Source organism: Mesoplodon mirus (assembly GCF_964341445.2).
Source record: "Mesoplodon mirus genome assembly, chromosome: 4".
Lineage (NCBI taxonomy): Eukaryota > Metazoa > Chordata > Mammalia > Artiodactyla > Ziphiidae > Mesoplodon > Mesoplodon mirus.
This window is the reverse complement of record NC_138979.1, coordinates 103,306,519-103,321,691: the sequence shown is the minus strand read 5'-3', so window position 1 is coordinate 103,321,691 and position 15,173 is coordinate 103,306,519. Positions and strand designations below refer to the sequence as shown.

Below are 15,173 nucleotides of genomic sequence, written 5' to 3'. Positions count from 1 at the left end.
GAGAATGTTCCATGAGCACTTGAGAAAAATGTGTATTCTGTTGTTTTTGGGTGGAATGTCCTATAAATATCAATTAAGTCCATCTTGTTTAATGTATCATTTAAAGCTTGTGTTTCCTTATTTATTTTCATTTTGGATGATCTGTCCATTGGTGAAAGTGGGGTGTTAAAGTCCCCTACTATAATTGTGTTACTGTCGATTTCTCCTTTTATGGCTGTTAGTATTTGCCTTATGTATTGAGGTGCTCCTATGTTTGATGCATAAATATTTACAATTGTTATATCTTCTTCTTGGATCGATCCCTTGATCATTATGTAGTGTCCTTCTTTGTCTCTTCTAGTAGTCTTTATTTTAAAGTCTATTTTGTCTGATATGAGAATTGCTACTCCAGCTTTCTTTTGGTTTCCGTTTGCATGGAATATCTTTTTCCATCCCCTTACTTTCAGTCTGTATGTGTCTCTAGGTCTGAAGTGGGTCTCTTGTATACAGCATATATCTGGGTCTTGTTTTTGTATCCATTCAGCCAATCTGTGTCTTTTGGTGGGAGCATTTAGTCCATTTACATTTAAGGTAATTATCGATATGTATGTTCCTATTCCCATTTTCTTAATTGTTTTGCGTTCGTTATTGTAGGTCTTTTCCTTCTGTTGTGTTTCTTGCCTAGAGACGTTCCTTTAGCATTTGTTGTAAAGCTGGTTTGGTGGTGCTGAACTCTCTCAGCTTTTGCTTGTCTGTAAACGTTTTAATTTCTCCATCAAATCTGAATGAGATCCTTGCTGGGTAGAGTAATCTTGGTTGCAGGTTTTTCTCTTTCATCACTTTAATTATGTCCTGCCACTCCCTTCTGGCTTGTAGAGTTTCTGCTGAGAGATCAGCTGTTATCCTGATGGGGATTCCCTTGTGTGTTATTTGTTGTTTTTGCCTTGCTGCTTTCAATATGATTTCTTTGTGTTTAATTTTTGACAGTTTGATTAATATGTGTCTTGGCATATTTCTCCTTGGATTTATTCTGTATGGGACTCTCTGTGCCTCCTGGACTTGATTAACTATTTCCTTTCCCATATTAGGGAAGTTTTCAACTATAATCTCTTCAAATATTTTCTCAGTCCCTTTCTTTTTCTCTTCTTCTTCTGGAACCCCTATAATTCGAATGTTGGTGCGTTTAATGTTGTCCCAGAGGTCTCTGAGACTGTCCTCTGTTCTTTTCATTCTTTTTTCTTTATTTTGCTCTGCAGCAGTTATTTCCACTATTTTATCTTCCACCTCACTTATCCGTTCTTCTGCCTCAGTTATTCTGCTATTGATCCCGTCTAGAGTATTTTTTATTTCATGTATTGTGTTTTTAATCGATGCTTGATTCATCTTTAGTTCTTCTAGGTCCTTGTTAACTGTTTCTTGCATTTTGTCTATTCTATTTCCAAGATTTTGGATCTGGGAAATAGAATCTTGGATCATCTTTACCATCATTATTCTGAATTCTTTTTCAGGTAGACTGCCTATTACCTCTTCATTTGTTAGGTCTGGTGGGTTTTTATCTTGTTCCTTCTCCTGCTGTGTGTTTTTCTGTCTTCTCATTTTGCTTATGTTACTGTGTTTGGGGTCTCCTTTTTGCAGGCTGCCGGTTCGTAGTTCCCGTTGTTTTTGGTGTCTGTCGCCAGTGGCTAAGGTTGGTTTAGTGGGTTGTGTAGGCTTCCTGGTGGAGGGGACTAGTGCCTGTGTTCTGGTGGATGAGGCTGGATCTTGTCTTTCTGGTGAGCAGGTCCACGTCTGGTGGTGTGTTTTGGGGTGTCTGCGGACTTTTTATGATTTTAGGCCACCTCTCTGGTAATGGGTGGCGTTGTGTTCCTGTCTTGCTAGTTGTTTGGCATAGGGTGTCCAGCACTGTAGCTTGCTGGTCGTTGAGTGAAGCTGGGTGCTGGTGTTGAGATGGAGATCTCTGGAAGATTTTTGCCGTTTGATATTATGTGGAGCTGGGAGGTCTCTTGTGGACCAGTGTCCTGAAGTTGGCTCTCCCACCTCAGAGGCACAGCACTGACTCCGGGCTCCTCAATTTGGGATGATGTGTTGTCTATTCATGTATTCCACAGATGCAGGGTACATCAAGTTGATTGTGGAGCTTTAATCCGCTGCTTCTGAGGCTGCTGGGAGAGGTTTCCCTTTCCCTTCTTTGTTCTCACAGCTCCTGGGTCTCAGCTTTGGATTTGGCCCCGCCTCTGCGTGTAGGTCGCCGGAGGGCGTCTGTTCTTCGCTCAGGCAGGACAGGATTAAAGGAGCAGCCGCTTCGGGGACTCTTGCTCACTCAGGCCGGGCGGGAGGGCGGGGCATGGAGTGCGGGGCGAGCCTGCAGCGGCAGAGGTCGGCGTGACGTTGCACCAGCCCGAGGCGCACCGTGCGTTCTCCCAGGGAAGCCGCCCCTGGATCCCGGGACCCCGGCAGTGGCGGGCTGCACAGGCTCCCGGAAGGGCGGTGTGGGCAGTGACCTGCGCTCGCACACAGGCTTCTTGGCGGCAGCAGCAGCAGCCCCAGCGTCCCACGCCCGTCACTGGGCTCCGCGCTTTCAGTCGCGACTCGCGCCCGTCTGTGGAGCCCCTTTAAGCAGCGCTCTTAATCCCCTCTCCTCGTGCACCAGGAAACCAAGAGGGAAGAAAAAGTCTCTTGCCTCTTCGGCAGCTCCAGAGTTTTCCCGGACTCCCTGCCGGCTAGCTGTGGCACATTAGCCCCCTTCACGCTGAGTTCTCGCCGCCAGCCCCAGTCCTCTCTCTGCGCTCTGACCGAAGCCCGAGCCTCAGCTTCCAGCGCTGCGCGCCCCGGCGGGCGAGCAGACAAGCCTCTCGGGCTGGTGAGTGCCGCTCGGCACCGATCCTCTGTGTGGGGATCTCTCCGCTTTGCCCTACCCAGGTATGTGGGGAGTTTCTTGCCTTTTGGGAGGTCTGGGGTCTTCTGCCAGCGTTCAGTAGGTGTTCTGTAGGAGTTGTTCCATGTGTAGCTGTATTTCTGGTGTATCCGTGGGGAGGAAGGTGATCTCCGCGTCTTACTCTTCCGCCATCTTACCCGGAAGTCCCCAGAACTACTTATTATCTCTGCTTCTTCCTTTAAACTTTTCCCCCCTTATATCCTTTTTAACCAATCTTTGCCACATTTAACTTCTTCCTTCGAAATGTCTCTCCATGTCAACTATACCCCAATTAAAAAAAAAAAAAAGGTCTCTCCATGTTTTCCCTCTTTTCTTTTCCTCTTCTACTGCGTTCACCCTAGCCCAGGCCATCACCAGCATGTCGCCATGCTTGGGCTAAGCTCTCCTGCTTGGTGTTTTAAAGGCTCTCAAAGCCTGGCACAGCCTCCTTAGCTAGGTTATTCCCAGACATTCAAGCCACACCCTACATGCCAGTCAGGATGGGCTCCAAGCATCCTGGAAATACTTGTTTCCACACTTGTTTTTCCTTCTTTTTTTTTAGACGTTGGGGGTAGGAGTTTGTTTGTTTGTTTGTTTATGGCTGTGTTGGGTCTTCATTTCTGTGCGAGGGCTTTCTCTAGTTGTGGCAAGCAGGGGCCACTCTTCATCGCGGTGCGCAGGCCTCTCACTATCACGGCCTCTCTTGTTGCGGAGCACAGGCTCCAGATGCGCAGGCTCAGTAGTTGCGGCTCACGGGCCTAGTTGCTCTGTGGCATGTGGGATCCTCCCGGACCGGGGCACGAACCCGTGTCCTCCACATTGGCAGGTGGATTCTCAACCATTGCGCCACCAGGGAAGCCCTGTTTTCACTTAACTTCCTCGGGCTCTGTAACTCTCCCTGTTTCCTGCTCCTGCTCCTACCTATCCTTAAAAGGTCCAACCTTAGGATGCCTTTTCCAGCCCAAAGCAAAGTTTAGTACATAACTGCCCTCTGAAAGTTTCATGTACGTTCTCTGATTAATTTAAATAAAAGATAGGTTCCTCAAGAGCTAAGATGATATCAAGCAACCTTCTTTTGTCATAGAGCAGAACACCTAGTAAGTACAAGCCTAGAAAAGAGAAGGGAAAATGGAAACCCATTTCCATCTTCTCTACTGAAGATTAAACAGACAACCTGCAGCAGGAAGATCACTGGAAAGACCTGAGACCTTCCTTTTAAGAAAAATAGATACTAAAAAAAGCTATGTGCTACATAATACCCTTTTTATAAAGTTCAAAAACTAAATACATATTCAATCACACAAATATATGTGAAAGATTAAACAAAAAAATTTTTAAGGGCACGATAAACACAAAGTTAGGATAATGGCTGTGTCTGGAGGGTAGGCAGAGGGATGGGATGGGGAGGGACATATAGGTTATGTACGTTATTTTTTGGGGGTAGGATGGTGGGTTCATGGGTATCATTATTTTAAAAATGAAAATAAAATAATTTAGAGCAATAGATGAGTGGGGAAAAAAACAGTAAGATGCTAAAATTAAATGGCCCAAGACAGAAACAATCTATGGTATATTAAATGTGTCTAACTACTAAGACTGGATTTTTGTTTTATATCTAGAACTTATACACCCAAAATAAATGTTGCTCTTCAAAAGTATATACCATATAGAATTATAAACATATGTATTCCAAAATTTGTGCCCACTGTTTTCCTTTCAGAAGTAATTTATAAGATACGCTGAAAACTAAGTTTTCCTACTATTATCTTCAAAAAATCTCTTCTTTTTTACCAAATTAGCATTGTCCAGTTTAATGACTAAGTGAGGCTTGGAATGACTTTTAGTTGTTTCATAAAATCAAATCCACCCCTTAGAGATGACAATAATCACCACTGGGGATGTTTAAAAGAATAAAACAAGACTTGAACGTCAATCTCCAAGAAGTGTTTTGGCAATGAGAGCATCACTGAAAGAACAGTATGGTCAGTACTTTGCTGTGATTAACATCCCACGAGTAACATCCCATCCATTCAAGGAGAGTGAGTCTTGTGACTGCAGCCCTGCTGAATGTAGCACCCTGAGGTGGGTTCAGAATACCTTAAAGAAGGTCTGCTTACCCAAGCCCAGGAGACTACTGGTGAAAGGGATTTTGAGAGGCCCTGTAGTTGCTGCATTCAACCACACTGTAATCTTGACAGTTATCACTGTTATTTTAATGTTAACATTGTCTTTAATTTTTCAAGGCCATACCATATCTATTAAATTATTTTACTGTCCTATTAATTCTATGAAATACTATTAGTATAATTTGCATTCATTCTACATTTGACAGATAAGCAAACTGAGATAGTGAAATCATTTAGAGTCACATAGATATTTTATGGCAGGGTCAGATCCTGAATCCAAGCCCCCTGACTTTCAGCTCTGTGTTTATTCCTCCAGTCCAAACTAAATAAGAACATCTAAACTAAAATCCGCTACTCTGGAGAACAATGAGGAAGGCCCATTTCTCACACCCAAATCTCAGAAACAAGACTTACTGCAAGCTGCAGAGCCAATTCAAACTGCTTGTCCTGGAGAAGCTGTTGGATTTGGGTTGCCATGGGGACTGGAATGAGTCTCCAAACAAAATGGTTGCTGGCCACATAGATAATGTTTGATCTGGAGACAGGAGTAAGAGGATTAGCAAAAGAGCGCTGGCTTTATGATAACACAGATGACTTTAAAGCTTTGCAATAATATGGCAGCTACAGTCAAGAAAGAAATTCCTTACCCTCCTGAGGTAATGAAACGGGGCCTTTGCAATTCAATGCTCTGGACCAGAAGCCTTGGCTCAAATGTCCGGATCTCCACATATCGAGGCAACACTGCAATGATGTAGGGAGGCTGGTGCTCTGCACAAGAGAGAACATCTTGAGTTGCGCTTCTGCTCTAAGCCTTTAGGGTTATGGACTGTTTCAGCTTCTCAGTTCTAAGCTGCACTTGGATCTCCAAATGGTCCACTAGTCAAATACCAAGCCAGGATCCTACACTGTGATACACAAAGAAAAAAAAATGTTTGTCTCAGTGATGCTAAATCTCCTGCACAAAAAGGATGCATCCAGCTTTGCTCAGAGGGACATGACTCCACTCCTACTGTTTCCCCGAGAGAGCTGGGTGAAAGCATCACTGGCTCCTGTCTCATCCGTCACAAAGCCAGGCCAGACCAAGGCCAGCTGCAGCTCCCCTAACAACGAGTCAGTGGGAGAACAAGGTTACATAACTTCTTTCATTCTCTTAGGAAAGGCAAGAGGAGGGCAAGTTCTTTTTTTTTTTTTTTCCCTAGAATTATGCTAGAGAAAGAGATCCACATTTCTGGCCAATGTTATTTCTGCCTGAGATTTTCACAGCGAAAAGATGCAGAACTCCACCTAATGCTCAATGGTTCACAGAGAAGGCAGCTGGATGGCATTCTCAGTGTAGTCATTTTCTTACATGAGGTAACTAGTGTGTCAAATTCATAAAAATAGAAAGTAGAATGGTGCCAAGTGCTGAGGGAGGGGAAAATGGGTTCTTGTTTAATAGGTACAGAGTTTTAGTTTTACAAGATGAAAAAGTTCTGAAATGTGCTGCGCGACAATGTGAATATACATAACACTACTGAACTGTGCACTTAAAAATGGTTAAGGTCAAATTGAAGGATAAAAAATCATATGATAATCTCAACAGATGCAGAAAAAGCTTTCAATAAAATTCAACACCCATTTATAATAAAAACTCTCCAGAAAGGAGGTGTAGGGGGAACTTACCTCAACATAATAAAGGCCATAGATGACAAACCCACAGCCAACATCGTTCTCAATGGTGAAAAACTGAAAGCATTTCCTCTAAGATCAGGAACAAAACAAGGCTGCCCACTCTCACCACTATTATTCAACAGTTTTGGAAGTTTTAGCCACAGCAATCAGAGAAGAAAAAGAAATAAAAGGAATCCAAATTGGAAAAGAAGAAGTAAAGCTGTCACTGTTTGCAGATGACATGATACTATACATAGAGAATCCTAAAGATGCTACCAGAAGACTACTAGAGCTAATCAATGAATTTGGTAAAGTAGCAGGATATAAAATTAATGCACAGAAATCTCTTGCATTCCTATACACTAATGATGAAAAATCTGAAGGAGAAATTAAGGAAACACTCCCATTTACCACTGCAACAAAAAGAATAAAACACCTAGGAATAAACCTACCTAAGGAGATAAAAGACCTGTATGAAGAAAACTATATGACACTGATGAAAGAAATTAAAGATGATACCAACAGATGGAGAGATATACCATGTTCTTGGATTGGAAGAATCAACATTGCAAAAATGATTATACTACCCAAAGCAATATACAGATTCAATGCAATTCTTATCAAATTACCAATGGCATTTTTCACAGAACTAGAACAAAAAAATTTCACAATTTGTATGGAAACACAAAAGACCCCAAATAGCCAAAGCAATCTTGAGAAAGAAAAATGGAGCTGGAGGAATCAGGCTCCCTGATTTCAGACTATACTACAAAGCTACAGTAATCAAGACAGTATGGTACTGGCACAAAAACAGAAATATAGATCAACGGAACAGGATAGAAAGCCCAGAGATAAACCCACGCACATATGGCCAACTTATCTTTGACAAAGGAGGCAAGAATATACAATGGAGAAAAGACAGCCTCTTCAATAAGTGGTGCTGGGAAAACTGGACAGCTACATGTAAAAGAATGAAATTAGAACACTCCCTAACACCATACACAAAAATAAGCTCAAAATGGATTAAAGACATAAATGTAAGGCCAGACACTATAAAACTCTTAGAGGAAAACATAGGAAGAACAGTCTTTGACACAAATCATACCAAGATCCTTTTTGACCCACCTCCTAGAGAAATGGAAATAAAAACAAAAATAAACAAATGGGACCTAATGAAACTCAAAAGCTTCTGCACAGCAAAGGAAACCATAAACAAGACAAAAAATAACCCTCAGAAAGTGAGAAAATATTTGCAAACGAAGCAACTGACAAAAGATTAATCTCCAAAATATACAAGCAGCTCATGTAGCTCAATATCAAAAAAACAAACAACCCAATCCAAAAATGGGCAGAAGACATAAATAGACATTTCTCCAAAGAAGATATACAGACTGCCAACAAACACATGAAAGGATGCTCAACATCACTAATCATTAGAGAAACGCAAATCAAAACCACAAAGAGGTATCACCTCACACTGGTCAGAATGGCCATCATCAAAAAGTCTACAAACAATAAATGCTGGAGAGGGTGTGGAGAAAAGGGAACCCTCTTGCACTGTTGGTGGGAATGTAAATTAATACAGCCACTATGGAGAACAGTATGGAGGTTCCTTAAAAAACTAAAAATAGAATTACCATATCACCCAGCAATCCCAGTAGTGGGCATATACCCTGAGAAAACCATAATTCAAAAAGAGTAATGTACCACAATGTTCATTGCAGCACTATTTACAATAGCCAGGACATGGAAGCAACGTAAGTGTCCATCGACAGATGAATATATAAAGAAGATGTGGCACATATATACGATGGAATATTACTCAGACATGAAAGGAAATGAAATTGAGTTATTTGTAGTGAGGTGGATGGACCTAGAGTCTGTCATACAGAGTGAAGTCAGAAAGAGGAAAACAAATACTGTATGCTAATACATATATATGGGATCTTAAAAAAAAAATGGTTCTGAGGAACCTAGGGGAAGGACGGGAATAAAGACGCAGACATAGAGAATGGACTTGATGACATGGGAAGGGGGAAGGGTAAGCTGTGACAAAGTGAGAGAGTGGCATGGACATATATACACTACCAAACGTAAAATAGATAGCTAGTGGGAAGCAGCCGCATTGCACAGGGAGATCAGCTCTGTGCTTTGTGACCACCTAGAGGTGTGGGATAGGGAGGGTGGGAGGGAGACACAAGAGGGAGGGGATATGGGGATATATGTATACATATAGCTGATTCACTTTGTTATACAGCAGAAACTAACACAACATTGTAAAGCGATTATACTCCAATAAAGATGTAAAAAAAAAAAGAAAAAATGGTTAAGGTGATAGGTTTTACGTTATGTTTTTTTAACCACAATTAAAATAGAATTTTTTTTAAATTAGTAAAAAATGAACCACTAGGTGGCACAATTATCATATAAAAATGTAACCTCAAAGAATATATTTATAAGAATAGTTTCTTAGTGTGACTAACTTGCTATAAATTTATTTTCCTCATTATTTATTTTCAGATAAAAATTTTTTCATATTTTATTCACAATTTATACTCTAAATGAATAGTACAATAAAATTTCAAAGCCAGAAGGGAACTCAGAAATGAGGAAACACTAAGGACTCAGTAATACCTTCATCAGTTTGAACGCTATTGTTGTTATTATGTTGATATTTTTCATCTTACAAAAAATAAAATGTAACAGCATGTTTTTTTGTACTGGATTCTTTTTTTATGCTGACCTCATTTTAAAAAAGCGATTACGGGCTTCCCTGGTGGCGCAGTGGTTGAGAGTCCGCCTGCCGAGGCAGGGGACACGGGTTCGTGCCCCGGTCCGGGAAGATCCCACATGCCGCAGAGCAGCTGGGCCCGTGAGCCATGGCCGCTGAGCCTGCGCGTCCGGAGCCTGTGCTCCGCAGCGGGAGGGGCCACAACAGTGAGAGGCCCGCGTACCGCAAAAAAAAAAAAAAAAGCGATTACAATTTTCTTTCATGTTAATATGTATAACTATGTAAAGTTTCTCTGTCCTTTTAAAATCTGGCCCACTTTAATAAGGTCTAATTCAATAAAAGAAGTAATCTATACTAGAAACCCTTTTGGTTGTCATGTCTTATCATTTATTCAGTCTCCCCAAGTCTTTGATGACAGAGATGGTCTGGATCTCTCTGTTTCTTCAAACTTGGCAGACTGGCTGGTGTCCAGCAGGCATGTAATGAATGGCGGACAATGACAGTAATTCATCAATCAGCAAGCGTTTACTAAGAGGCTGTGATGTTTCAGGCACTCTCAAAGTGGACCAAGACGTGAGCCCAGAGCCCACAGGGCTCCTGCACGAGCAGAGGAGACAGACAACTCACTGCCTCCAGTGGGACAGTGTGGCTAGCGTGACAGAGAAACCTCAAAGGGCAGTGGGAGCACCAAGGGGGAAGTGGCTGATTCTGCCTGTGCGTCAGAGAATACTTCTGAGAGGAAGTGGCACTGAGTGGGGGCCTTGTCATGTGAGCAGCACGCTGCTGGGCAGACAAGAAAGGAAGAGGCAACAGCAGAGGTGAAGGCACAGGGGTGGGGAGTCCTTTCAAAATGCCTGGAGCCTGGGTGCAGCAGTACAGAGGAGAGCAGAAATATAATCGAAGTCTATAAGAAATCTAGGCTTCTTCCTGTCAGATGGTGTTCTTCCACCCTGCCCAGGAAGAATGTTCCCTCCCTCCATGTGTTAAGGCACAAAAATGTTTTTGCGAAACACTGCTAAAGGGGCTGGGAACTAACAAAGGTCTTAAAACAGGGTCCCCTGGTTCTGGGGAACCAGAAACCTACTTCCAGCACAGCTTCACCTAGTCTACCAAGCCTCTTCTTCTGAAGAAAAACAAGGGTCCCTAGAACATCACGAAGCTTCTTGTGAAGCTCTTAACCACCCCCACCCATGGCAAACTTGTGAATATACATAATCTTGAGCCCTATAAAATACTGTCCTTTTGATTTATCTTCCTTCTGGTCTATTCATCTCTAATCACCACCTGAATAACCACCCGAGAACATGATGCTTTTATCAATTCTACCATTTAGGAATCTAATGGCCTCTCAGACCTTCGAGTGGGCCTCTAACAACTGGCCCCATCCTTATTCCTCCATAATCCACACCACCTGTTTCAGTCAGGTCAGTCTCTGTAATGCCCTCTCACAAATCAGCATGTCTTCTGCATTTCTGCTCATTTTTCAAACTATTCTGCCTAAAATGAAAGAAATTTTTCTTTAAGCTAGATCCTGAACTCCTTGCCTGGTCTAGTGCAATCTTAATGGAACTTCTTACTGATTAATTGAACAATGAACTTCCCCTTTCTCAACTACCAAATCTCAACTCATCCGATTTAATGTCTTAAGCAGGGTCTTGTTTCGTCTCTTTATGCAAGATGTAATCCTTGTTTCCCGAGCTAGAGCCCTTAAAGACAGCACGTCTGTATGCGTCTCCGCAGCAATAACTAAAATTCTTACTCTTTGGACTAAAAATGAATTGCTGCCAGTGTGGTGATATGCTTCCAGGCAATACCATCGCAGAGAGCTGGAAGCCTGAGGCAGGTGTAGGAGCAGAAACACCTGATGTGTAGGACAGACACACCTGAACACACTCTGTGCCTCTAAGCTACAAAAACAAGAGCAGCAATAACTACCAACCACATCAAAAACCTTTTGATGCTGAGTTATACGGATTATAGGACGAAGTAAAAAATTTCCACTAATTTCCAAATGCAGTCTTTTTGGCAGAGGACACAAACCATTAAAAAGAAGGTAAAAGAAAAGGAACTAAGAGGTAAAAATAGTAGTAGTAGACAATCACTTCCTAAAACGTACAATTCTGTTTACATTCTTCCCCCTCTGGGGCAAAACCCAACTTCCTACAAAAGCCAGAATATCCCTTTTTTTTTTTTTTTTTTGGTGGGGGGGCCACACCACGCAGCATGCGGGGTTTTACTTCCCTGACCAAGGATCAAACCTGTGCCCCCTGCAGTGGAAGTGCAGAGTCTTAACCACTGGACCGCCAGGGAAGTCCCCAGAATATCCCATTTTTAATAACCCTAAAACACTTTTCTACTTACAAGAAGGGGAACTGAGAGTGAATGACACTGGAAACCACTGTCTGCTAAAGCTATGAATGGGGCTCCATTCTTCGAGGGTGGCCCAAAGTGGGAAAGAGAAGCTATGGTGGTCTCACCCATGGCCACTGGGATGTCTGTCCAGTTCAGGGCACACTTCTGTGTGCAGATCCCCTCCTCATTGAGCACCACGGTGAGATCATCCTGACCCACAGCCACCTTTCCATCTGCCAGAGGTGCAACTAAGGGCTCCAGCTGTTTTCCTGTTGGAAATAGCTCTTTGTTGGACCCCTTTCCATCTACCTATAGGAAGACACAAAATGAGTCACCCATCATTCTCCAGCCAGAGGCATGAACACAGATGGCCCGGAAAAATCAAGTTAAAACCCCAAACCTACAGAAGCCAATAATATTCCTTATTTGGCATAAAGAAATATTATAGAGTCTGTTATGACAAATTTTGTCATCACAACGTCAAACCAGTTCTCTTTTTCTCTAACGTGGAGACAAGCATCTAGCCTGGCAACTAACAATGTCAATTGCTGGGGAGGATGCAAAGCAATTGGAACTCTCATATGATGCTGGTGAGAACACAAAATGGTACAGCCGTTTTGTTTGTTGGCTTCTTATAAAGTTAACTATACACTTACCATGGGACCCAACAATCCCATTCCTAGGCATTTCCTCAGGAGAAATGAAAACCTGTGTTTACACAAAAATCTGTGTGCAAAAGTTTACAGTAGCTTTGTTTATAGTGTATAAAAATTGTAAAAACTTTGTCCTTCAACTGATGAATGGATAAACAAACTGTAGTACATCCATACAATGGAATACTATTCAGCCACAAAAAAGAATATATTGACACACACACAACACAGTTGGATGTCAAATGCATTTACACTAAGTGAAAGAAGCCAGGCTCAAAAGGCTACATACTGTATGATCCCATTTATATGACATTCTGGAAAAGGCAAAACTATAAGAGATGACGAACAGATCGGTGGTTACTAGAGGTTGGGGTGTGGAAGGAGGGCTGACTTCAAAGGGGCAGCATGAGGGAATTTTTTGGGATGATGGAACTGTTCTGAATCTTTTTTTTTTTTTTTTTTTTTTTGGCCACACGGCATGCGGCATCTTAGTTCCCTGACCAGGGATCGAACCCGTGCCCGCTGCAGTGGAGGCATAGAATCCTAACCACTGGACTGCCAGGGAAGTCCCCTGTTCTGACTCTTGATTGTGGTGGTGGTTATACAACTCGAGGCATCTGTCAAAACTCAGAACTGCACATCCAAAAGAATAAATTTTACTGTCTGCAAATAAATGAATACGTTTTGAATAACCTGGTCCTAAAGCAAGATTCCTCACCCTCAGAACACTCCACCCTCAAGAAGCTGACGGCAACACCTAAGGTAGTCAGAGGAATGAGAGCCCTCTTCCAACTTTTGGCTCCGTCCCCCGCCCCTCACAGACTCCTCTCAGGCACCTGTCTGCCTAGTGGCTATGCAGTCAGTTACACAGCAGTAACTCGCCTAGGAGCTTGCAATTCTGATGCTGATAAAATTAGGCTAGTCCAAGGATATAAACAGGGAACAAATATATTAACTAGGTAAACAATGAAGAGCTAACACAGCAGGGAGCAGGGAAGTGGGAGGTGGGGAGAAAGACCTCCAGGATTGTCAAGTCTGGATTATGAGAGGGGTATGAAGCTAAGGAATTTCTGTTATTCTATAAAATGAATGGTAAACCAACCTTTTTTACATACAGTCTGCATACTGGAGGGGAAGAAAACCAATGTCGTGGATATTTACCACTTAAGAGAAAAAGCAGGTTATAAAACAATGTGTATAACATGAGATTTTTGTAAATAGGGCAGATGCCCATTACCAAAATGTTAACAGTGATTATTTCTGAGTGGGAGAATTACGGATGACTTGCACTTCTTTTCTTTTCCTTATCTATATTTTCTTATTTTCTATAATAAACACATATGGCTTCTGAAACTTAAAAAAAACAGTGAAAATAATTTTTACAACAAATATACTAAAAGATTTTGGGGGGCAGGAAACTCAAAGTCTTAAAAATAATTAAGTTAATACTAAAATTAGTATATAATTCCTCAGCACTGAAGCCTCAAGATAGCAGTCCACGGTAATGCTACTGGACAGAGGCATGCAGCCCTAATTATCTAGCCCAATAACTAGATACAGGATATGGATAATTCATTATGTAGAGAACTGAGAGTTGACTCTGCCTGGCTTAAGATACACAGACATCTTATTTGTGAAAGATGTTTAGAGCATGAAAGGTAACCAAACATACAAACACAAACCCTGTTATGCCAAAAACTCTACTTAAGGCAGTCTCTTGACCTACAGTTCAGAAGCACATAATCATCTCTCCCAGGTAGACTCATAATCACCTTCCCCAAGGTAAACTGATGATACTTGCAAAATAGTAAATCTTACCCTTATTAGGTAGTAGTCTCTCTTGAAACCCACACAGATAGCATTTTCACACCATGCCATGGACTTGGGCACATCTGGTACACTGAAGTCCCCCTGGAGAAAGATAGCAAGAGTTCAGTTGGAAAGATGTTAAAGGAAAAAAACCATGACCTTCCTGTTATTCCACCCCCATTCTGCAAAATTACTCTCACCCTCATCTGAATACAATTCTCTTAGCACAAGGCCAGGAAACCACCCATAATAAAAATACAAGTCACCCATGAACTGGATCCACAAGGTGCATTCGGAAAAGGTGAAAAGCCCCTTTGATATAAATGAATCTGTAGAGATGTAGAATTGTCCTACTCCTGCCTCTGAAGGCCAGGAGACTTTGACAAGTGGGCACAAGTAACTCATAGGTACTCCTAGCAGAGCATTCATCTGGGGAGAACATCAAGACTGGGCTCCTGAGCTTCACAGGAACTGAAAAGCAAGTCTTTCAAGCTGTGGGTCAACTTAGCAGCAGCTCTCACCCAACCCATGGACCAGGAAACAGTGGACTTTACCTGCAATTCATGAAATTCCCTGTCTTTCCAGAAATAGAGCTGCAGCTTCTTTTTCACAGCCACACACATCCGCAACACCTCCTCCCCAGTCTCTGTGTGCTGGGAAGAGACATCCAGAGCAAATGAGGATGTGCACACGATGACTCCAGAACTGACAACTATATTAGAGATTTTTCTACCCTGAAAAGGCTACTAATCTGAACATCCCTTGTCATACAAAGTCATGCTGCCAGATAAGCTGAACCAAAGCACACCATTCTCTCTAAGATGCGCTCAGAAACAACAGGCTGAGAAGCGCTTCCTCCCCAAGGGCTGCCAGTCAGAGACCCTGGTCCCAGCAAATGTCATGGGCCTTTATATTCAGAGAGGAAAACCTATATAACTGCTTCCTCCTTTTTTTCTTAA

General features: G+C 42.3%; 1 protein-coding gene across 1 annotated transcript in view; it reads right to left on the bottom strand.

Annotated features, from left to right (window-relative positions):
- Positions 1 to 15,173, bottom strand: part of VPS39 (VPS39 subunit of HOPS complex) — a 54,469-nt gene that overhangs the window by 21,078 nt on the left and 18,218 nt on the right. The window contains exons 6-10 of the mRNA XM_082618571.1: positions 14,769 to 14,867; positions 14,224 to 14,316; positions 11,878 to 12,061; positions 5,667 to 5,787; positions 5,434 to 5,554 (exon numbers count right to left, since the gene is read on the bottom strand). Of these exons, the coding sequence (XP_082474697.1) occupies positions 5,434 to 5,554; positions 5,667 to 5,787; positions 11,878 to 12,061; positions 14,224 to 14,316; positions 14,769 to 14,867 (618 nt within the window). The remainder of the gene's footprint in view (positions 1 to 5,433; positions 5,555 to 5,666; positions 5,788 to 11,877; positions 12,062 to 14,223; positions 14,317 to 14,768; positions 14,868 to 15,173) is intronic.